Source organism: Esox lucius, chromosome 22 (genome assembly GCF_011004845.1).
Source record: "Esox lucius isolate fEsoLuc1 chromosome 22, fEsoLuc1.pri, whole genome shotgun sequence".
In the NCBI taxonomy this organism is placed as follows: Eukaryota; Metazoa; Chordata; class Actinopteri; order Esociformes; family Esocidae; genus Esox; species Esox lucius.
Window position 1 is genome coordinate 15,564,090 of NC_047590.1, and position 25,009 is coordinate 15,589,098.

At 42.9% G+C, this 25,009-nt stretch overlaps 2 protein-coding genes across 4 annotated transcripts; one reads left to right on the forward strand and one right to left on the reverse strand.

Annotated features, from left to right (window-relative positions):
- Positions 1-1,640: 1,640 nt before the first annotated feature.
- On the reverse strand, positions 1,641-16,692 carry gpd2 (glycerol-3-phosphate dehydrogenase 2 (mitochondrial)). Of its 2 annotated transcripts, XM_010886099.3 has the most exons (18): positions 16,587-16,692; positions 15,060-15,172; positions 13,834-13,842; positions 12,845-13,016; positions 12,327-12,451; positions 10,713-10,810; positions 10,274-10,437; positions 8,527-8,691; positions 8,300-8,444; positions 7,892-8,085; positions 7,357-7,491; positions 6,995-7,170; positions 6,126-6,257; positions 5,852-6,010; positions 5,105-5,217; positions 4,938-5,016; positions 4,719-4,817; positions 1,641-3,931 (listed from the first exon to the last, which is right to left on the reverse strand). In XM_010886099.3, the coding sequence occupies exons 2-18, from the start codon at positions 15,159-15,161 to the stop codon at positions 3,806-3,808; spliced, it is 2,193 nt and encodes a 730-aa protein (XP_010884401.2). In that variant the 5' UTR covers positions 15,162-15,172; positions 16,587-16,692; the 3' UTR covers positions 1,641-3,805. The 2 variants fall into 2 exon arrangements, with proteins under 2 accessions (XP_010884401.2, XP_010884402.2); XM_010886100.3 differs by lacking the exon at positions 13,834-13,842.
- A 579-nt stretch (positions 16,693-17,271) lies between these two features.
- On the forward strand, positions 17,272-21,157 carry LOC105019719 (nuclear receptor subfamily 4 group A member 2). Of its 2 annotated transcripts, none has more exons than XM_010886098.3 (7): positions 17,272-17,411; positions 17,792-18,666; positions 19,124-19,253; positions 19,371-19,522; positions 19,672-19,874; positions 20,015-20,193; positions 20,299-21,157. In XM_010886098.3, the coding sequence occupies exons 1-7, from the start codon at positions 17,381-17,383 to the stop codon at positions 20,553-20,555; spliced, it is 1,827 nt and encodes a 608-aa protein (XP_010884400.1). In that variant the 5' UTR covers positions 17,272-17,380; the 3' UTR covers positions 20,556-21,157. The 2 variants fall into 2 exon arrangements, with proteins under 2 accessions (XP_010884400.1, XP_019897797.1); XM_020042238.2 differs by having other exon boundaries at positions 17,795-18,666.
- The last annotated feature ends 3,852 nt before the right edge of the window (positions 21,158-25,009 follow it).

A 25,009-nucleotide genomic window follows, 5' to 3' on the forward strand; every position in this document is an offset into this window, starting at 1 on the left:
GTACTCACTTTTGTGAGATACTGTATGCATGTTGACACATTTCACAATTTGCCATTATTTCCCTTTAATAAAAAGTTATCTAAAACTTGGTTTAGGGCCCTCCAGAAGTGGGGCACTTCTGCCTGGTACCGGCCCTGTCCTTCTGCCCCAACACGTAACAAGCACTACAGAACTGCCTTCTCTTCCCACAAAGTGCCTTCTCTTCCCACATGATTATTCCAGCATCACACCACTTGCCATCAAACCGCAGTTCCAATAACCTAAGGATTAGAGCTCCTTGTTCAACAACACCAGGTTGCTTAAATGCATTGTACCGTCTGATCAGATAGGAATACCCTTTAGATATTCCCCATGGTGCAGGAAAGAGTCACAAGGATTTATACAGAACTGGTGGCAAGAACGCATGGATATTAAGGGCCCATTAGGAGAGCGGGTCGCACATCTTCTATTTCAGTGAATGAAATTAGCCATAAGAAAACTATGGCATAAAGCTTTGGATGGATTTTAATTTAAATCACTTTGTTTGAGGCAATCAGACTGGGTCATGGATGGAGGTGGTTTCAGCTAGTCTAGAAGCTAAGACGGTATGTGACCAAATGACAGTGTCCTGAGATCACTCTGGCATGTGTCTTTCATCAACTCATATTGATGTTATAGAAAGGCGTAACTACATCTGTACTCTCCAGCACTGATTCTGGAAAGTGCAGGAGGGCTGGATGGGGGCCCCTTTTGTGATAGCAAGTTCATCAGATACCCCCTCACAATCAGAACCCAGTTTGAGAGAAGTAAGAATAGCATGCAACAAACTTTACTGAAGAAACATCATTCCCTGGGAAGGAACATTCTAAGTGCCCACCTTTTGGCAACAAACATATTTTTTTGCTGTTGTAGCTTTAAAGCGAATTCCCTGCAAACGGACACATTTTGCGATGATTGCGGGAACGCTTTTTATGGTGAAGTACTTTGGTTACCAGTATGAGAACCTCTCAGGCCGGCTGATTACATTACATTATAAATATTTCACACAACAGTTATATTATACATTTATATTATACAGTTATATTAAACAAAACAGTTACATCTGTAATTGTAATTTGGTTGCGGACACCCTGCGGTACCTGGGGGATATCGTTCTGTTTGAGAACCTGTCGTGGAAAACACTTCAGATTTCCAGACACAAAAAGATGCAAAGACTCAGGAGCCTTCGAATCCAAAAGTAGACTTTATTGACGTCATAAAGCCGTGCTGATCTGCAGAGCAACCAAGCCATGTTGGTCTGCAGAACAACCGACTTCCAAACATTAAACACACCTTTTTATACAGTATGGTTATACAATGATATTAGGTCCTCCCATTATGCTAATTTCTGGATGGATCCTTCTCGAATCGTCCATCAATGTTTTTCACAACCCTCTGGGATTCGCTCCCCCAGCCACTACTCATCATGACTCAGCATATTCTCTGAAATGGAAAGATTTCCTTATCTATGGGCTCACTCATCCTCCCAAGATTTTGCCAAGACAGTCAAGGACAAGCTACAGGTCCTTCTGTCCTCAATATGAGATAACAACAACCACTCATTGCACTGACCATGGGAACAATAGTTCATCACTCTCTCTTAACCATTAAACTGTTTGGGAAAATAATATGAGTCCTGGTTAAATGTTTTATCAATTAACACTCAATTAATATACAGGTGATCACATGAGACGTTCTGTCTACTCTTCATCAGGTTAATGTGAAATAAAATTTTATGAAAATATCCCTACAAACCACTGCTAAGAAGTTCAACATGGGTTAAGAGGGTGTTAACCTTAATGTTACGTACAGTACACCTTGGCTGAAAACAGTTCAACATGTAGCGGTTTCCTGTATTGTGTTAAGTCATAATACCCAGATCCCCATGGGAGAGTTATCATGCAAGCTTCTGTCCAGAAATAATCATAGCAGTAAGCAGGATAAAAACAGAGGCGAGAAAAACAAAAGAAAACAATACTTTGTTAGAAACCAGATACATTTATTTAGATAACTGGAGTTTGTTTCGGAAAAGCTTTGGAGATCAACTTACAGAACAGTGTTTGTTAAAAGAAGAGGAATCGGGATTAAGCTGAAATTTCATCCAAGCCGGCACAATCAAACACAGAAACACAGGATTTAAATCCAGTTGCCCAGTGGGTATATTTCATGTGCTAACGTTGACCAGACTGTCCTGGCATTGTACTGAACACACCCCTGAGATAACCAATCATTTGACTGACGGGTTGGCTCAGTTACAGTAACACTACACTGCGAGAACCTCTGGAATGATTTTCTCAGCCCCTAGACAAAACAAGAACACACACAAATTGTATTACAAACATGCTAAGACAAATACATTCAGAACCCGATTACAATATAAAATGTTCCTTTTATGTATTTAAAATAAAGAATGTCCTTTTTTATAGATTTTATAGAATTTCTTTACATGCTTTACATTAGCTGCAATATTGATAGATCCAGTGTAAAAAAATGGCAAATGTAGAGGAATAAATTCATATGATGTAATACCTTGTTTGAAATCAAGGCACAGATCATACATTCTACTGTCTCACCCTGTGGCTGTGCATAATAACTTAATATGAGGAGAAATACAAGGTGCTCAAGACAAATACAGAAAGCGAAAAGAGAAATGATTCCATACGTAAAGGCACGTTCTGTAACTTCCCGTAAATGTAACCGCTGCTTGGCAGTTACACAATCAGTTCATTAACAAACGCTGTGGCAGCACATTTTTCTGAAGATTTCCGGAATGTGTCTGGAATCCTCTATCTTAGACTTACTGTCTTATCAGCAGAAACATACCTCAAATTCTTTACCTAACGTAAAGATGACGTGAATAAAATGAAAATGAATAAATATCTTTACATATACTGCATATTGAATAATATATTAATAAGAGCAGCAGTAAAAAAAATAATCATTCTGCCTAGATCTTTTAAAGACTAATGATAAAGCTGGATACGTTGTAAACCTTAGTCAGTAACTGAAGTGCATTAGATAGACCCAGTTAATGTATGCTAGCAGGCAACAGCCATACAGATGACTGTCGCCGGTGAGCCAGGAAAAAAAGCCTTATTACAAAATGGCACTGCAGTGAGGAATTGAGTTACAGTAACCAAAGTCACAAAACAAAGACGTGGAAATGAGAAACTTCATTGGAAATAAACAGCATGTTACTGTAATGCCGGCCCCATACTACAAGGCAGAACAAGGAACCGGGAAACTACACAGTCTTGTATTTGAAAACTAGAGAAAAACTACATCCAAAGTAGATAGTGACAATAAAGAGAGCCATTAGACATAACAATACGACTGAACAATATTATAATAAAAATTATATAAAAAAAATATATATATAAAAGGAGCATAAGGGTGAATCAACAATGACATTATAAAAACAGCATGACTTACAGCATTATGTCAGAGGCACTGATTGTCAAACCCATTGATGTAGTAGTGAGAATAGTGTCATGGAAAACTGGCCAGATACTCCCTCAATCGATTAAAATGTCAACACAAAAAGTGTAGAAATGTCTTACGACCAAACTACTGCATTACTTCACAATAAAATACCAAACAGACAGTCATCTATGGTACATTAAATTAAAAAAAATAAAAAATTAAACGTGCATCATCCACAGTCTTGTATTTCCATAAGACGTATCGCCAAACACCAGGTTGATCGGTCCATCACATCCACCCGTTACCTAATGGGCCTACCACGGACCCCGGTCCTGATCGTTGAGGCGGTCCGGATGGGTTCCCCTTAGACCCCTCCCCCGCTGCGGTCCACAGACACGGGTCCCCTCAGGTCCAGGCTCTCCTCAGCGGTCTTCATGAGGATGGCCAATCGGTTGTCAGACACCTGGCCCTTCTGCACGGCACTCATTAGCTGGGAGCAGGGAAAAAAGGTTGCGGAGGTGGAACAACGGTAACACAGTTTGGGCGTTTAAAAAGCGAGCTGTCAAACTAATGAACCGAGGTCACGTGCGTGACGAAGACACCTTACAATAACGCCGCACGTTCGGACTTCTGGCTTTTGTTCGGATTAGCCTACAGGCGGTTGTACACCTATTTCACAGTAGCCAGAACAATTTGGTTTTTTTGACTTGACAATGGGTGTGTCATCCCCTGTCAACAACTACTCTAATGAAGTTATTCTGGGGACCTCAGCAGGGCACTTCCTAATTGACCACATGATGAGTACGAACAGCGTGGGGGAGCAGTACTTCGTCCTCATTAACAGGACTCAGGGTCGCGCGTCTCGGACGCTAATTATCTGGACCTATGAGAAATGTGCTGGTCAGGAGAGAACACACTCCCAGTTAGGAGTTCGCACCTGCAGCTGCCTTCACCGACAGACAGCGTCAAGCCTTGCCACTGGCGTATGGGAAAAATGACCGATGTAACTGTGTAACTAATGGGAGCGTCCTCACGTTCTGCAGCTGGCTGACAGGGTTGGGATGTGTGTTGTGTGTGTGTGCGCGGGTGTGTGGGTGTGTGGGGTTGCGATCCTGTTCCACTGAAGAGTGTTTTATGTTGTCCAGCCAGGTCTGTTTGTTCAGTTCGTTACGGTAAAGAGAGACGAAGAGGCACATATTGATTTATGACCCCGAGCATTAAGCAGTCCACTTATCAGTAGAAGTGACTGGAGAGGACAACACACTCACACAACTTACCTGCAAAAACTCATTCAGTTCCACCTGGCCGTTCTTATTGAGGTCTACCTCGTTGAGAATTTCATGGAGAGCGTTCTCATCGATCTGAACGCCGATATTCTGGGAGATAGAAGAGATACCAGTGAGACACAAAATAACAGGGAATGACATCAGACTTGTGTCGCTGCTTAGCAATGACCCGTGAACTGGGTAGCGATGAGTCCCGACCGCTATTCTCACCTGCAACACCCTCTGGACGTCCACTGTGGTGATGAAGCCTTTACTGTCTTTATCGAACTTGTGGAAGCGTTTCGTGTACCTGTCAATCCAACAGAGTTGTTAATGCAATCTGCGCCTCAAATCCCGACATCATCTCAAAGGGGAGTCAATTCGTCAGGTCAGAGTACCTGGCCACTTCCTGTGTGTCTAGCGTGATCTCAGACGTATTGGTCAGCTGTTCAGAGCGGGACCGGTAGCCCATCTCAAAGTACAGGAACTTCTTGGCGGCTTCCAGCTCCTCCTTCACAAACCATGGTGGGGGAAGAGAAGTTCCATTTCAGAAGTTCAAATCCTAACCCTTGTCAGTCAATCGAGGTAAAACCATGGTGGCTATGAACGTGACAACAATTTGAAAGGAACTTGTGCATTTGGTCATAAACAACATAAAGAATACCTAAACTGGGGGAAGATTTTAAAACATATGAGCCTAGGTGCACACACACACACACACACACAGGAATACACGCACACTTGCACACGCAATCTTGCCTGCACGCCCAGGAGTGGGAAATTCAGGAAGGGTGCGGACCCTGCCATTGTATTTTGATCAAACAACAGCAACAGAACTACAAACGAAACAGCAGCATAGGGATTTGGGTTTGGCCCCGTTCAGTCCAAACACTATTATTAGCCCAGTGACTGAGGGAGAATGTAAGTTGGTTGCAGAATCAATAAAACAATGGCTTAATTAAAACAGACCCCAAGTCGATACAGGACATCATACAAAAAGAAATAATTCATCCCTGATTTGGAGACGGATGATGCTTCTAAATGTAGAAAGCATTTCTTCGTTTGTACGTCATCTTGGGGAAAAATGTGTATTGTAATGAACTGACTGTAATTCAGGAAGTTACGTTCTTTTTTTTTTTATGTACCGTTCGTTTCTGTTCGCTCCAGTCCAGCATCTTGCCCATGATCTCTACGATGCGTGGGAGAGCCTCGTCAGCTGCCTGCACGTTGAGGAAACCCAGCCGTGTGCGCCTGGCAATCACGTCAATGGCCGTGCAGGCATACTCCTTCACGGCATAACGTACCTGAGGGAATGAGGAGGTTTAATGGGATACGCATGAAGTGATTAGTGTGTGTTTGTGTGCTGTTTTTCATGGATCTAATGAGGGTGATCCAGTCCGACCGGAAAACATCCTGTACCTCACTCTCAATGTAAGGGAATTCCGAGACGAGTCTCTTTCCGACAATGGGCCACCTCTTCCCAGTGACCCGGGCCATCTTGGCCACTTCAAACGCTTTCCCGCCGTATGTCGCTGCCAGGTGTTGGGCAACCTGTGGGATGATGGAAAACGGGGAACTCATTCAGCAAAACTAATCACCTGTGTTGAGGTTTTACCGGGACAAAATGCTTTATGTGTTTGCTTTATTATCCACAACACGTGGTTAATGGGGATTTAATGATTGAAGACTAGTTAACAGATTTCCTCTAAAACAGCCCCACAGCGTTAGCCAAATACAGTATTAAGAGAGCCTTGTGGAACATAGCAGGCAGCTGATAGAGGGCAACTTCCTGTGGATCGATATGATCTATTGGCCTACAGCTCCGCTGTTTTCGATATGCCGGGCTGGGTGATGGGTAGATAGTTTTGTCTATGTTTTGTCATGTGTTCGGCCCAACAACAGGTTATTGCTATTCAGATGGTTAGCTTAGACCTCTCACCAAAAGGTCAAATGCTGTCAAAATATGAGCGCTGACCTTTTGGAATATTCTAGAAAACACCCTAATGGTGGCAAAGGCTTATTTTAATGAGATGTTAACAGAGTTAGTAGGCAAAGGGCTTTCCTGCCCAGCCCAGATGACTTCTAAAGGAATATGTACTCATAGGTCTAGTCCAGAGCTTGTCTTGTTAAGACACCTCCACTCAATGTCCAGAAAATATAGATTTTTCAATCCTTACCTAATATCAAAAGTCCTGTTATATGCCTGCGCAAACCAACAATGCCTAAGTATGATGTACAGATCCAAAATGGAGGGTATCTGGAGGTCAAAGGGGAGAGACTGTCCCCACCTCATTCTCTAGCCCGTAGTCCTGCACCAGTCGGATGTACATGGTTGGGGACCAGTCTTTGCCCCCCTCCAGCATCAAGCCCACAGTTTTACTGGGCCCACCGCCGAGTCCGTGGGCCGATACCGCCGCATCCAGAGTCTCCTCTGCCATAGAGCGATAAGTTGTCCACTTCCCACCTGTGGTGATGAGATCAACATATCACACACACACATTCAGTCCAAAGAGAATACATGACGTGCCCCGTCCAATTGGAGCAGGAATCCTTTTTTCTGGTGGCTACTAATGCTAATCGAATAGGCTACCACAGGTATGCAGCTTTGAATCAGAATAACTCAGAGTTTTGTTTTTTAAGAGACACTGACCCGCAATTGTGACCAGTCCGCTGTCACTGATGTGAACTATGTGGTTCCTGCAGATGGACTGGGTGTCTTTGGAGTTGGGGTCAGTGACCAGAGGACGGATACCGCTCCAGGCTGCCAGGACGTCTCCTCTCCTCACTGGAGATGTCAGGGAGCAGGCAGAGTCACTATCACACAGCAGATTCTGTCTAAACGAAATGATAATGTCTTATCGGAGGCTGTAGCACCGGTCAGAAGACACAATGCACGTTATCCACGCGGGGTGAGAAAGAAAGGGCAGGGGCAGCCAATTTTAAATGGGACACCCAGATTAGTTTTTACATTGTAGTCATGTAACTTTTATTTTCTTGATTAAGGACAGAACAACAGTTCTCTCACCTTATATGCTCTGGGATTTGACAGGTCAACCAGTTACTGATCAGGGGCTCTAACCAATAAGGTTTCCAAGCTACAAAAAATCAGTTGATGCAGCCTGAAGTGTCTCCGGCACTAAAACAGTTACTGGCTGCTGTGCTTTTCTCAGGTCACCCAGACATACCCTCCACATCCGGGCTCAGGTAGTTGCGGACTTCGTTCAGGATGAAGTTGATGTCTTCCTCCATAGGGATTGGGTGGGCGGTGACCTCGGTGGGGGTGTCTGTTGTCCCGGCGATGGTCATTTTCTCCCAGGGCAGGAAGAAGATGACACGGCCATCACTGGTGGCCGGGTCCAGGAGACCCATGTTGTCAGGACTACAAGAGGAGGGACGGAGAAACAGGTGACGGAAATGACGACTGGCTTCGGGAGGACGGTTAAACTCGACGTCCCCGTTCCCCTCACGAAACGAAAACGCACTCAGACAGTGAATTTCACCGTAAAACATTGAATATCCGAATATCTGATTTTCAATGGAACGGGGCCCCAACCTGATGTGACTGTGAGGGTGTTATGACTCCTGCACGGTACCTGTAATAACCAGGGATGACAATGTGGACCCCGGCGCTGGGCTGGCAGATGTTAGCATTCTTCACATCGTCCATTTTCCTCAGCGAGTCAGTGAACGGCCCCGTGGCGTTGATGACACATTTGGCTCTGACGTCAAATTCGTTCCCTTTGAAGAGATCGTAACGTCTATTTGCTAGTTTTTTTAATGTAAAAAAATGACACATTACTCAGTGTGTGTGCGCGCGTACCTGTGACAACATCCCTGCACCGTGCCCCGCAGACCTTCTCCTTTCCGGTCCCGGCGTCGGTCTTCTTCAACAGGTGGACCACCTCTGTGTAGTTCGCCATGGCTGCTCCGTGTCTGGCTGCCGTCAGGGCAATCGCCAGGTTCATGCGAGCGTCGTTGTGCTGTCCTGTGGCCGTGTGGGGGCGGGGCGAGAGAAAACAAAATGGGGGTTGAGGAAGACGTGTGTGCGAGGGTGGAAGACAGCGGGATGTGAAAGTAGTGCGTGAACATACGTGGGAATAACTCTCAGGGCATTCAGTTAATCCCTCCCCCTCCGGGCAAGGTTCTATTCCACGACTGCTGGTGCTCCTCAAATTACTGCAGTCACAGAGACGCGGGACGGCCACAGGGCGATGTCGTGTCGTGTACCCAAGTCACGAGATGCGAGACTGGGCTGGGCAAGCTTGGCAGGGCTGGCGCCTCGCGTTAGCCTGTGGAAGGTATGGATGGAGACCCGGCCGCTATCTCAAAGCCCCAAAAGGGCTGATTCCCGTGCCAACAAAGAGAGTCAACACATGATATGCGGGTAAACATGACACCCTGACAAACCTGTTCTCGGCTCCCTTTCAAAAAGAATGCACTAGTATGGATGTACAGTCGCTGTTTTCAGGCTGTGTCTTTTGAGGGCATGTGAGCCTCGGAGAAGGGCTTAAGCTTCCGATGCAGCTAGTGCTTTAAAATAAAAAATCTCTGCGGCAGTGATTTGCGCGAGTCGGACCGGACGGGTCCCTTGGGAAATGAGTAACGGTGGTATGGCGGAGCCTCAGCTCAGATCCTCTCGGGTAGGGTGGTGAGGGAGAGACAGAGCAGTCAGAGCGCGGTTGTGTTGTCCTATGCTCTTCTCTGAGCCGAGCAAGCGGAGAAGGTCAGCTTCTGAAATGTCACGGCCGTGATTGTTCCAGACGGAATAATTGGAGAGAAAAGACCCCCTCAGCAACGTGGGGGGAGGGGTACAGATCTGACCCAACATCCCCCCCCCCCCCCCCCCCCCCCCACCATCACCACCATTGGAATATTATCTTAGAGTCATTAGAGCACTCTAAGAGGCAAAAAAATTCATACCAAAATGTTAAGCAGAAAAGATGTTGCGTTAATGATCAAATGAGCAATGAACATAACGCATTGAAATAAATCAATTTAGGAATATATCTAGATGCGCTGTCTTTTCCTCAGAAACCCAGGGGAGTGAATCTGATTAACTGACGCTCAGATACCTAGCGCGGTGAATGATCCCCCTCAGAGAAGATGTTGTCCTTCCACTCTAGTAGACTTTAAATGCAGACTGACAGAATCAGATAGCCTTCAGACACAGAGTTGGCTTGGTGTGAAAAAGAGAGGCCTTGAGGGAACTAAAGGGACATTTGCTGCACAGTGCACACCCATGCAGAGCGGGAACATACGGTTGGTTGTCTCTGTGCCACACACACACACACACAAACACACTCTCACACAAACACACACACTACACTGCTCTTGGCCTAAAGGCACACAATGAGAATCTGCTTGAAGACACATTGACTCAGGCATCAGCGGTTTTATGAGATCTTATGACCACCGGCTTCTTTGTGTCTGGTTTTGTTGGTGATGACCTATGGCTGACCTTTTCAAACTTACTGTCAAGGACCCCCAAATATTATAAACGCCTTCCTGTCGAGGACCCCATATTAAAACCAACGGTCATTTTGCAGTGACAACAGGAATGAGCTCACCATCATAGTAAACGATGGCTCCCACCAGCTTGTCTTTCTTCAGCATGGGGAACAGCTCCAGGGCCTTCTTCTTACTCAGGACGTAGCTGCTCTTCAGACACTGGACTCCAGCCACCAGGTCGTACATCTTTATACCAGCCCAGTAGTACGGAAGCTGCCACCATCTTAACCCGGACGACGGAGAGTCAAGTTAGCCCTGGTCTGGTATATTAGCACACACTGTGGTCTCTTCAGTGGATTATTATATACAGTGTAAATACTTCAACCAGCGTTTGAATATACTGTTTATTATACACAATGGCCATCTGGGTATCTGGCTAAGCCTTTTTTTAATGGTCATACAATACTGTGACTTTTTTAGGCAACCGCCTCCCACTTAAAACATTTGCAGCAGACAATGTGTGAACCATTTTAATACGCGTGCAGACTTGGGTCTTACTTGTAAACAGGTAGCATGATGGGTAGTGGAGCAGACAGATGGGGTGCGATGTCTAGCAGGTTGGAGCGCTCGTGAAGAGCCTCTTTCACCATCATGTACTGGTAGGAATGAAGGAGTAGAGGGGTAATTTGAGTTAGAAAACACACAAAGACAGACATAACATACAATCAAAAAACATGACCTTCATTTCCCCGTTGATAAACCGCATCTTAGACACAGGTTTTGAAACCATTTTCAATCACAGCGCTAAATGCATGGGTGCGGCTCATATACGAGTTTCGATTTTTAAAACCCGTTTCCATTGGCAAACCTTTTCAAAGACGATCGCTTGACGACGTAGAGGTCTCAGAAACTCATGTAGCAAATATGATACAATTGACGTTACAGGGTTTTCAAATACATATTTTATTCTTCAACAAATACAATGTGGTAGCACCCTAAACAGATGTTTAATATGAACGTACAATGTATGTACGGGTCATAATTCTCAGGCCATTTATTGGGGAATTGAGGTACCCAGTCTTGGAAGAGTGAGGTCAACGCACAGACTTACATGGGGGCTAAAGAATGAGACAGCCTAAAAACAAAGGCATCTGGAAAACTTCCAGCAAAGCTGGCTGGAGCTTTCAATCTCACTTTTCAATGACCAATGTCGACAACTGCGGAAAGCGAGGCGGTGTGATAATATTAGTTCTGTCACGATATCACATTTTCACTATACGATTATCGTGGCCAAAAGAATTCACAATAACAATATTATCACAATGTCTACAGGAAATTTGAAGAAAATAAATAAATAACGCTATCAGCCAAATTCCTCTTCAACTTTGTTTATTCTGTGTTCTGTCTCTTTTTTGGCAAATGAATTACACTCAAAATATGAGTGTGGGGAGGTGGAGAGAGAGGCTGTAACCATGACTGGTGGACAATTACACTTAATGGATAACTGATAAACAAAAGATCCACAAGGCCTAACACTCAGACGAGTTGTAGAAAAACTACAATTGATAGCCTGTTCACTAGGGGACAATCAATTGTATTTTTTCTACAACTCGTCTGAGTGTTAGGCCTTGTGGATCTTTTGTTTATCAGTTATCCATTAAGTGTAATTGTTCTTTTTGTATGCTTAGAATTTGACGCATTGTTGTGTTAATTCAAATGCCAGTGTATAGGGCCAAACCCGTCGTTTTGGCACATGCATCATTTGTCCACATGTGACATGAATAATCTACAGAAAAATACAACGTCCTTTTCTCCATGTGAATAGGCTACAAAAAATGGCGTGTCTTTGCGCATCTCTCCTGGAGGTTCTACTGGGGTGGCTAACGAGTTGAATTCAACACCAGTGTATTGGCTCAGTCTCGTATTTTAAGCACATGCATCGTTTGTCTATAGCTGATAGGAATAAGCTATAGTAAAATATAAAATCGTTTTTGGAAAAATACAATGTCATTTTTTGCCAAGTGAATATGATATTATCATATGTGTATTATTAACATGATATCAATATTTCATTGTTTAAATATCACAGTTATGGTCACTACCGGAATATCGCGACACCTGTAGATCAAATACACCAACTGTCAGATAGCATAAAGGAAGCAGGATGATTACCTGTTCATAATCTAATTTCATGATGGCCTTTTGGAGGTAGCGCACTCCTCCATGGATGAGCTTGGTGCTCCGGCTGCTGGTCCCGGATGAGAAATCATTCCTCTCCACCAGGGCAGTCTTAAGGTCTAGTAGCAGAGACAGGATGTCAGATCAATACAACACCAGGATTTATACTCCAGCTGTCTGAATAAGCATGCCATATTCCCTCTATAGGGCGCAACATCTAAAGCAGGTTATTTGGCTCTGGTGAAAAGTAGTGCATTATATAAGGAAATGGGTGCACTCTCATTTAGAGGTATACACCAGGCATTCGGTGGATTTCCATATACGCCTCCTATCATATAATGTGAATAAAGGGAAAATGGCAGGACAATGCATGAAGCGTTGACAGCTCAAAGAAATTTAGAGCAAAGCTTTGCTGCTCGTGCACACGGACTGAAATTAAATGTGATTGACCCCAAACAAAACAAACTCATCTTGTTCCAGAAAGGTGCCGTGAGTTAAGGGCGGGGACTCACTGCGTGTGACAGCGTCTAAGGCACATCCGGAGCCCGTGGCCCCTCCCCCTATGACAAGGACGTCAAATTCCTCTGTGTTCTGCAGGGTGGAGAGCTGGGCCTGCCGTGTCGGGAGTTCATCTTTAAACGGCTGCTGTAACTCCCCCTCCGCTGCTACATAAGCGAGCCGCGCCTGGACAACATGAAGTTAATACAGTTTAATCCAACAACCAATCAGCAAAGGCATAGTATCTTTTAACAGACATCATCAACACGATGGCCTGGGCTAAGGGATTAGACAGGACATGAAGCAACGCCTTAAATCCTTAGATACTGTAAGTCAGAACAAAAAAAAGATCTGCCACCCTTATTGTGAAGTATTGTAAGCAAAATGATTATATTCATATCGTCCTGCTTGCTGTACTTATAACTATGATGCCTGCGTCTGATTTGCAAAAGCACAAAAGACATCAGAGGAAAAGAACAAAGTCAAATCAAGTCCGTTTTAAAGGATCACGGGACAAGCAAGTCAAGGATTGCTATCATAATGAAACATTTTATTCATTTGTATTTTTCGCCTTTTATTCACTAAATGATTACATCCTGCCGCTGCAACGCAAATCTGTCCATTTGACTTGCAAATCCGTGAATGAAACCTGGGACTTCGTAATTTAGGGCAGTAACAGCAAACAAGATCAAATAATTAGTGTCTATTTCCAAGGACGTGCATAGTTAAACACCCACAGACAATTAAGTGGCAGACTGCCCTGCAATCAGGTTCAGCCGCTGAATATCATGCAAATGACCAATTGCCCGCCGCCAGGGAGCAGAAAAAAAACTTTAGAGCTGAAAGAGAGAAAGAGATTGCGCCCTTGGCACGGAGACAAAAAACCCCAGATATATTTATCCAATTAGCAACAGCATCTCAAGGGTTAGTTAGTGGAGGCCACTGTAGCCCGCATGCATGATTGCAGATTATCATCTTTCAAAGACATTTGACTTCTGCTTACCCATTTATTCTTGTTAGAGAACGGAATGGCAAGACATATCAGGATACAAAAACAGAAGTTCACATTAGGACAAAGGGTCAGACGCTACGCAGAGGTATTTAGGTATGTCAATTATAACTGACCATTAACACAGACAACTGACAGTCAGTGTTATTTATATATGTGGTGCTGACTAAACTCAGAGGTCAAGAGAAGCACCTGTTTCTCTCTTTCTAACGTTCCCAATGCGATTCCTTCGTTATTTTAAGCCCAGTCTGCAGTGCCCCAGTGGTCTCAGGTCTGGTAGAGTGGTCTATATAGTCGCTCCCGTGCAAAAAGTGTTTGCAATACAGCCCTTCTGGGACGAGGCGCGTAGCTGTGGCACTACTTGGATGTCAGCAGTTAGATCCTTTTCCGATATTATTTTCACACGCGGTCTGCCTAATTAATGCTATCAAATGATGCATCCCCATGGAAATTACCACGGAGATGTATTTTAGTCCGTCCCCTGGAGTTTTTCCTCAGTATTCTAAATGACCCACATGATGTCCATTAGATTTTAAATACATTTTGAAATAATTCAATAAAATAAGTACTTTGCTCCTTAATGTTTTGCATGTCCGTCACTGAAGTCCTGCTGATTATTTCAGTCTATTCGAATGTAACCGTTTTATCTGCTAATCCAAGAGCTTATTCCCCTGATTGAATGCTCAAACAATATACACGAGAACAATTCTAATCACATGGTGTATCGTTCCACTCCTTATGGCAGCTTATGGCTGTTGAGACATCAGGTATTTCTATGGATCAGGGAGAGTTCCATTCACTGCCTTCAGGTTAACATCAAACAGCCATTACACCTGAACAGGCTGCTTCTGAAAAACAGAGGAAGACATTCCTCCTTCCAGATAAGACATGTCTACAAGGGCGTGTCCTACTGGCTGATATAAGCAACGCTTATATGAGCCAGTATGTATGTATAGCAATTCCCAACTGGTGTTGCTATACATAAATAGCTGCTGAGAGTGACTATAAAGTCTCATTAGCTGGTCCTGACTTCAGGAAAAGACAACCAGAACCTAACCAACACAATAAGATGAGAAAAAGTTCATCAAAACTGAACAGTTCGGTCATACTAGTAATAAACACGAGTTTAAAAAACAATGAGACATGCACAAGCGGGTACTGGAGAATTCCAACACCCAATGATCTCAATGTGCATCATAGAAATGGACCCCCAGGCCTACCTGAGTCTTTCTGTATTCTGACAGCTGTGACAGGCCCAGGAGAGCAGCGGCCGCCCCAGTTCCTATTATAACGGTCCCTTTCAAGGCTTTCCGGAACGCCATTGATCCTGGTCCTGGAACACAAAACACACAGAGCAGCAGACTGAGCTTGAAACACTGGTTTATATGGCATTGACATGACAGGCGATCATGTGAGAAACACAAGGGAAAAGAGCCAATCGGCTAGGGCATGGTGCTAACGGACAATGTGGGAGTCGGGGTGAATCCTTGGATTATTTACGTGAAGGTGGAGCGAGTGGGTGAGGGCTTTGTGATGGAGAGTAAAAAAAAGCCCCCAAAGAGTAACACAAGACTGACCATTCTGACAATCTGATAGAAGATATAATTTTCTATTTGAGTCTTTGACCAAGCAAAGATTCTTGTGGTTTATGCACGCACATGTGCAGGTAGAGTTTAGTTAGCTCTGAGGCAAAGAATTTCTACTCGTATGGTGACTATGATGAGAACAAACATTCATACTGCAAAAAAACTGAGTTGCGCAACGCTTCTGAGCCATATCAATACCTGTCATTAGTGTGGATGAGCAAACTGGTTTGAATGAAGCATTAAGGTTGCATTGTGTTTTTCAGTGCAGTATTATCCAAGTAACTCAACTCCATGCAGCTGATATGTCAATTTTGTTTTGACAAAAACAATTATAAAAAAAAGATTCAGTCCGGCCAGACTAGTTGCCACTAAACTCCATTGTAAAAGGTTGGTTTGAGTTCATTTAGCCTGTACAGCATGAGTGACTCAGTATGATTCAGAAAATCAAAGAGGGATTAGCATCTTATTGCCTGGCACATGCAGAGTGACTAGTAAATGATTGGTTTCAGAATAACTTCCTGGTGAAACACATGAGGCCCGGTTCCCCACATAGCTTCAGTAGCGGTTTCTTCAACTGAATGAGGGGAAATGAAAAAATAACTAATTGACAAAACCTCAACACACGGACATATAGACACGTTTCATGCTTTAAATCACTAAGACAGAATCTTAGCTTGAGACTTAATAGTGCTTGATTGACTGATACCTTTAATTTAAGGCAGGAAATTGGCTACTTGGTGTACAAGGTTCATACCAATCGACAGATAATACCAGTTAAGAATCCAAAATCCTTTAGTTACATTAGGCCTATGGAAAACAAATGAGTTTATTTGTCCTTTCATCCCCATTTCGATAATAGACTATCAATTGCAAAGGCAGGAAGAGAGAAGTAGCCAGGCCTACAGAATATTTCACGCAGTTTAGAACAGTATAACATAATACTAGAAATCCTGTCGTTATTAAAGCAGTTCGGGGTTTAGAGTTAAAAACGTTTATGAAGGTATACAAAGTAATGTTCTGCAAACAAATAAAATGTCGCATTGACTTCCCGTTAATATGGTTTGTCTCGCTTTGTACTGAATGGCATAGTCGAACATTCAATTAATCCAAATAGTAACAATAAAGGCACTGCATATATATATATTTAAAATGTTCACTTACTGATTGTCAAGGTTCAACTGGTGATAACAACGCCTCTGGAGCCAGGGCGTTTACTGGGGGACAACCGCGGTACCAAAGGGTTGTGATACTCCTGTTTGACAGCCAGGAGAACCAGGAAGCAAAGAATGGTTGTTTGGCATAGAGGTAGACGAATAGGATTACACGGTTTCTTGAGTTATCCTATCATGTTTGAGAGGGTGATGCTACGGTAATGACGTAGGCTGAGGCCAGAAGAGCGGAATATTCCCTTCGGAATTCTGGGCTGCGCGGGTGTCACCAGTTCTAGTTATGGTCTTGGAGGATAGTTGAATGATGTTTGTAGCCCCTTTGTACAAACAGTGACTGTCATACAATCAGGCGTGAACTCTGTAAATGCAATGTAATTGCACATCCAGTCAGATATTATTTTGCAATGCCCTAATTAGGCATTTCATCCCCCCGGAGGTCAATCATGTTGGGATTTTTGATCATTGTTGTATGGTTATGCCAATTCAAAAGTGATATTCTTTTCATTCTTTTCAACTCTGTTATCTTATACCATCATATTTACAGTTGTATTGGAAACATCCATCGTTGGAAGGAATTGGTGTGCGTAATTGTTGATGACAGAGTGTGACGTAGGCAGTGGTATTCCAACTCCGTGCCAAATAAACAAAGGCACATTGTCAGTGTCATCCGCCGCCAGTCAAGGAGAAGATTGGAGAGCTGCACTGCGACTTGCCTCATTCTCTTCACACTTACAGCTTTTACCCCTGGATATTGAATCAGCGGATAATATGTAATCCTCTTAATTGATGTGTAATGTGCACCGAGTGACACTTGAAGGTATTTCTGTCTAATAATTATAATTTACAAATCAGCCGTAATCTATGTGTTAAGGAAGTAATTACATGCCTATCTTTACAGGTTTGCCATGTGTGTGCCAAGGTGAAAAATCGAGTTGATAATCATAGTTCTAGAAAGTGACTAGTGACTAGCCTTTAAATAAATAAAAACTGGTAAGAAAAGGTAAGACCACGCTGGACACGTTCCATGTCTTGCCATGTATTTGCTGCTGGTACTTGTTCTGGAGATGATGAATGTATAGGCAAAATATATACATCTCTTGCGCTATTACGATTGCATTCTAATTTACATTCTATACATTGCAGCAGATTGTGTTTTGACATGGTAATCAATTAATACGTGTCACCCTCTCTCTTTAGTAGCTATGCCGTGCGTCCAGGCTCAGTGCGGAACGTCACCTCAAGGAGCCAGTCCCGCTTACCAGCAGAGCGCCAGCTTCCACGCGGCTGGAGTTCGCCACAGCCACAGCTGCGACTTCCTAACGCCGGAGTTTGTGAAGTTTAGCATGGACCTGACCAACACTGAAATCACCGCCGCTACTACTACCAATCTTTCAAATGTTGGCGCTTTCGTGGACAGCTATTGTAACAATTCCAGCTACGACGTCAAGCCCCCGTGTCTTTTCCAAATGCCACATCCAGGAGAGCAGGCATCCATCAAAGTTGAGGACATCCCTGTATACCACCAGCAACCGCATCAGTCCGATGAGATGGTCTCACCACCTGAATCCGTTTATTACAAGACCCTCTCTCCGCACCAGACAACCTTCCAGAGTCCACACAGTCACGCGTGGGATGATTCTGGATCTCTATACAGTTTTCACCAGGACTACTTGGCAGTCGCTCAACGGATGGAGCAGAGAAAAAACGCAATATCCAGATTCTCCTTGTTTTCTCTCAAACATGCCCCAACCGGTAGTCCTATGTCGACTTGCCAGATGAGATTTGACGGGTCCCTCCATGTGTCAGTGAACCCGAATACCTCGGTCGGGCACCATGGCTTGGAGAGCCAGGGCATATTCGCTTCCAGCGCCCTGAGGAAACACCCGGGGGTTGGCTTCCCCCATTCACTTCAGCTTGGTCACGGACATCACTTTTTGGATAACCAAGCACTGTCGCCCCCCAGCCGAGGGTCAATTGCCAACACGGATGGTTTATGCGCAGTGTGCGGGGACAACGCTGCCTGCCAGCATTATGGCGTGCGCACCTGCGAGGGCTGCAAGGGATTCTTCAAGGTATGCTACTCGAAATCTCGGTTGGGATTGTGTTATTAAAGAGCCAATGGGTAACTAACATGTTATATACATATAATATATTTCAGTTATGATAGTGATAAATAGGTTCTTTTTTGGCCGCTGGCAGCCTACTTCGTTTTGAAAGCTATTCGTGCTGGAAAATTAATACAATCCCATTACAATCAAGTGCCTTCATCTCATTTCCGTGCCAAAATCGGTAAGAAGGTCCACAGGGACCTGCAAATTATGAGTGGCCACGGAGCTGTGTTTACCCAGTGTCTGTCTCATCTGTTCCCAGAATGCATTACACAGAGAGAAGGGCAGCGCAATGGCTATTAATTTCCCATGTCAGTATCTGTGGCAAAAAAAATTTAAATGACATGCTTGACCATGAATCCAAGCATATAGTGCCATATCATTGAATGGTAGCTAAGGTGTTGTCTTGTGTGTTTTGCAGCGCACTGTTCAGAAAAATGCCAAGTACGTATGTTTAGCTGGGAAAAACTGTCCAGTTGACAAACGCAGGAGAAACAGATGCCAATTCTGCCGTTTCCAAAAGTGTCTTGTCGTTGGAATGGTCAAAGAAGGTAAGGTTGGTTTACTTCTTATTACGCACAACTTTACGCATCTCTCTGAAACGTGCACAACAGAATACATTTGATATAATGGGGTTCAAATTATAATTTCAACTGTTTATTATTCAGTCGTCAGGACCGCCAGTTTAAAGGGTCGACGGGGCCGGTTACCCTCCAAACAAATAAGTCAAGACCCTTTGCCAACTGTCAGTATTCTTAGCGCGCTAGTGAGGGCCCATGTGGACTCCAACCCATCCTTGTCTCGACTGGACTACTCCCAAGTAAGTCCGAGCCCCTGTCATGTAACATAACTTGGTTATTACTCTACGCACGAGTTTATACTTAAACTGTGTCATAACATAGGATTTAAAACAGTAGTATATTTGAATTGATTTATGAATACCATGTAACACTTATTTTCACATTGTAGTTCCAAAATAATCCTGACAACCCAGTTATTGGGGACGACACTCAACATGTGCAGCAGTTTTACGACGTCTTGACCGTATCCATGGAGATTATCCGCGGGTGGACTCAAAAGATCCCTGGTTTTACTGATCTGCCAAAGCCAGACCAAGATCTCATCTTCGAATCAGCCTTCCTGGAACTATTCGTTCTACGTTTGGCTTACAGGTATCTTCAATTATTATGACAACCTACAAAATTACGCACCAACATAAAAAAAAGTAACTTATAGCAGTTATGGCGAGAGTGTAATTTCCATCGTGAAATCGATATGTAAGTCCTAAAGATTGTATGTTATCGTCTTGCAGGTCCAACCCTGAGGAAGGGAAGCTCATATTTTCCAACGGATTGGTTTTGCACAGGCTGCAGTGTAGGCGCGGCTTTGGAGAGTGGATTGACACCATAGTGGAGTTCTCTGCCAACCTTCAAAGCATGAACATTGATGTTGCAACATTCTCCTGCATGTGCGCCCTTGCCACGGTAACAGGTAGGTAGCGTAATAAAACACTTTCGCTGAGTTTTCATCAAGTTCTGAAATGATAACCACATTATGTTAAATTTTGTTACGATTTGCAACCTGTTGTCTTTACAGAAAGACATGGACTTAAGGAGCCCAGGAAAGTGGAAGAACTTCAGAATAAGATTTTGAACTGTTTGAAAGACCAAGTGAATTTTAACGATGGAGGTGTCAGTCGACCAAATCACTGGTCAAAACTCTTGGGAAAGCTGCCTGAACTTCGCACCATATGTACACAAGGTCTCCAGAGGATATTCTACTTGAAACTGGAAGACTTAGTCCCTCCACCTGCGATTATAGACACGTTATTCCTCGATACTTTGCCATTTTAGGTGCCAGCGATCATTTCAGTGTGATATAACTGAGGTTAATAATGTGCTAATTTGAGATTCTTTATCACAACCCATAATGCATTTTCTCTCTTTATTATTTACACTCTTCATAAGAGCACTGAAGGTCTACATTACTAGATAAAAACAAGAGACAGTACCACATTTAATTGCATATGTGTTGCCTAATTAATTTGAACAGAAAGGTTTTAGAAAATATCAATATATCATTTATTTCTAATGTGCACAGAAAATGGATGTCTTCGATTATTTTGTCTTGATGAAAATTGTGAACAATTTCATTTGATAACAATTTCCGATAACGTTGGTGTATGTTGTTACAGCTAGATAATGCGACAGATAAGCCTCGAACTATTAATTTTTACAGATTAATTTTAATCAAATAATTTATGGGAGATGTCTTTTCTTGTCATGGGTGGTATTTTGCATTAGAAATAATCATTTATCATTCTAAATAATCTAATGTTTGCAGATGTGTTTGTCATTTTATATGGTTGGGGTTACGATGTCCTAGTTTCCATTTAAAAATGAAATTCCTGCGGTTTATTACAAATTGAAATACAGAGAATTTATATGGATTTATTACGAACTATGAGTTGCTGAAATATCGTCAAAAATAATAAAAAAATATAATTTGAAAACATGTTAATGATCTTAATAATTTTAGGCTACTAAATAGTGTTACACCATTACCTACCAACATATTTCTGGACAATCAGTACTAGATCATTTTTAAGTAGTTAATTGAAAATGTTTTCTATAAAACTTCTAATTCCCAACCTAAAATAATACATTTTAGTTTTACTTTGTTTTTACCTAATTCTCTGGCAACAAGACAAGAACATTTCGTTCTAAGTGATTATAAAATATTGGCGTCTATAGGCGCAGTTCGGCTGCCCATCGATTTAACATGAACCCTAATGTCAATCAAATACTAGGTTTTCACACCGTTGTTGGTTAGTGGTGTTGACTGTAAGGCTCGTGTTTTGGACCATAAGAACACATTTCTGAAGTGCGTGATTTGCCCTGCTACTGTAAATGCATGACATTTTCACACCAAACCCTCAGGGTAGGATTGGCATTAAAGAAACAGATTCAGGCCAGTGTCGTTCAGTGTTGGCATGTAAGTAAAAACATTGTGTCATTTTACTGAACTAAATAGCATAGGCCTAATAACATGCATCTGATTTCCCCTCCCTACAAAAACTCATCTATACCTAGAAACTTCAGTTGTTGTCCATAAAAGCTTCAGAACACTTTTTGCACATCTGAAAAGGAAAGACAGATGGAAACTGAGTCTTCTCAAATATGACATCGCTTCAGTCCTGCAGTCTGGAGATGGGAACCAATGATTTTTATTGGCAGTTAAAAGTCTTCTAAAAACGATTACACTCACAAGAGTGTTTAATAGACCAGAGATCAATGGAAAAGTTGCTCTCTGCATCGGGCCTGTCATGCAAGCTGAAATGCTAAGATAAATGTAATCAATATCATCTGTAAAATGTCAAATTTATGCTAATCATGTGGATGAAGAGTGGCAGGTGAGGGCAGTCCCTGATGAATGTACTAATAGCATCAAACACAACTATGTCTACAACAGAATGTGTAAATGTGTGTATGTGTGTGCAGAGACCCTCTTCAAGGTGGGGTGTTTAGAGAATGTCAAAGCCAACATCGAAGATTTAAGATTAGGGACTTTGTAGATACACCCGATGGTCCCATTCAAATTTCATTTGACAGAAAACATTACATATAACAATTTACCAACCACATTTTTCATGACATTGCTATAGATAAAAAAAGAGTGGTTTGTGGGGACCCTCAAGTGCGGTGCCATTTTTATTTCATTATGGATGATAGCTTATCTCAGGAGTAGAACTCGGTAGGGATTCTGTTATGGTCTATGGCCGACTTATTTCTCAGCGTAGAGCCTACTTCAAAGCCTCTAAGCCCGTTATCGTGGCCAGCCCAGGCTTTCCTGCACCCAGGTACCTATGATGGAACTCCTCCATGTGACAAAATGCCATGATTCCATCTGTAGCAGCGGAGTACAGTGGAGGATGAACCAGCCCGGTCTGTATCTGAATCTTTGTTTTGACCAGTTAAACAGGTCCGGGTGATGATTGTCAGCATCTGGGTGAAAGTAAGTTAACACCTTTGAAAAAGTCTTGCTTTCTCACTGATTTCAATGTTTAGATTGGACCAAACCCCCAGCAAGCATCACAGTGCTTTATTTAATTGCCCACTGGGATTTAGATTGGCCCTGCAAGCAACTGTGCATGTCTAGAGTTTTCAGCAATGAAAAGGAGTGACCTGTCCCTTAAGGCAATTCCCAACAAATGGGAATCATTCATCATAAAGATCCTTGAACTGAAATATTTTAGGGGAAGAGTTAAAGGATTCATGTTCAGACATCCTATATGTATCCTCTAATTTTATTGTTTCACCATCATTCCTTTATCTTACAGTGAATTTTCAACCAAACATTCATGAAAGGTTTTGATTATGGTTTGTAATCAAGGAGATGGGTTAGTATCTAATCCTTGGTTTATGATTACTCAGGTGTTGATTGTTATCCAGACAATTGAGGATAATTGGAAAGGATTAGAATTAAGCTTGTGGGCCAAATCCTACCTTGTAATACTTGATTCACGCCGATGTCTGGATTAACCAAACTAATATGAAGTCAGCCCTCTTAAAGGACACTCAAAACGTAATCACTGGATTTGACAACAGCACTTGGGAGTTGGGAAAATAGGCAAGTACAAGCCAAATGTGCCTGACTGTCTGGGGTGTTAATAGAGCCCCTTCTTTCCCAAAATAAATAATGGCTTTCAAACCGTTGATGATCAATTTCATTACCAGATCGAGGATGTAACAATTGCATTCATCACATGTTTGCATACTTCAATCGATATCCTCATTAATTTAAATAAATGATAGCCACATATATTGTATAGCATGGGGAGGAGCCAAATGGATGGATTTTACCACAATAGCATATCATGCATTACATAGTAAAGTGCCTGTCCGTCACACACAACACACACAAACACACAGAGACAGACAAAAAGACAGACAGACACACACTCATGTGCACACGCGCACACACACACACACACTCTCATCTAAAAATCTCAATCCATTACAGACAGTGGGCCAATATGTGAGAGGTCAAACAGAGTTTGTGGGTTTGTCTAAAAGGGGGGCGGTCCATGGGGAGGAGTGATTCTATTTGACCAGAGGTTTGCTAAGGGGCAGGCTGCAAGGCATACAACCTCATTTCTCCATCTGTATGCACAGGCCAAGATTCGGACATGGCTCCTTTAGGGACTCCTCTCTAATAGGATACCACCCGTGTGCCGACACATAACCTTTCACGGTTTTAATTGCCACTGGTAACTGGTTCATAATGAAAATAAGACATCTTAAGAGTTTTATATGACCATACTCTTGGAATGCAGACTCAACTTAAGCTGGAAGCATTGGCGCCTATAAAACACTTGTTTTGTCTGATACGAGACCTTTTCATTGTGAACTTTGATGGCTTTTCTCGATGTCGATGCTTCCCATGGACTCTAAGAGACCTTGGTTCCTCGATATTCAGGAACTTCGCAATGCGACGTGTAACAGAACAGCTCTTAGCTGTGGTATATTGGCCTGGTACCACACAACCATTGTGCATTTTTACTTAATTACAGCACAGTGCCGTATAGACCACCCCTACCTGCCCCATCTTCAAGTTTGATTGAATTCCAGCTGGCTTTTGTACAGCTCACGGTTTTGCAGTCAGATGGGACTAGGCATGGCCTGAGGCAGATGCAAGTTCTGGGTTGTTTACCTGGCTAATATATTCTAGTCAGTTAACCACACAGGCATTACTGCTAATAGGTTTTCTATCTCTCCAAAGGCCAGACAAGCAGACCTGGTCATGTGAACTGTGATGCAGTGAGATCACTATGGTATTCAAACTGTAGATGCTCTTTAACTGTTACCTAATCCATTTGTCACAAATGAGTCTGGAGTGACTTGATAGGAAATTCTTTTTTAAATAAATCTGCATTCTGAAAGAATCACTTCCTCTTTAGGCATACTGAAAGGGCACACAGTGCATCCTGGGAGTAGCCTGCTGGTTAGAAGATGGTGGTGACTCTCCCTCTACTGTCACACACAGCGTGTAATGATGAATGTGTGTCAAAGAGCCTGTTTGTTTTGTTTCTTCATAAGTATCTAGGTCTACAGCTAAATGATTATATAGAAAATGTTGAACTTAGAGCTCTCAATCATAGAAAATGTTTATGGCCATTATCCACTCCCTTGACCTTTGAACCAGACTAGAGATCTTGGTTTCACATCTCTTCCTGGATTGACATGCTTTTGGTGGTGACTGGAAAGTGGTAGATGGTGTATAAAAGAACTACAAAAGTTTTAGTGGC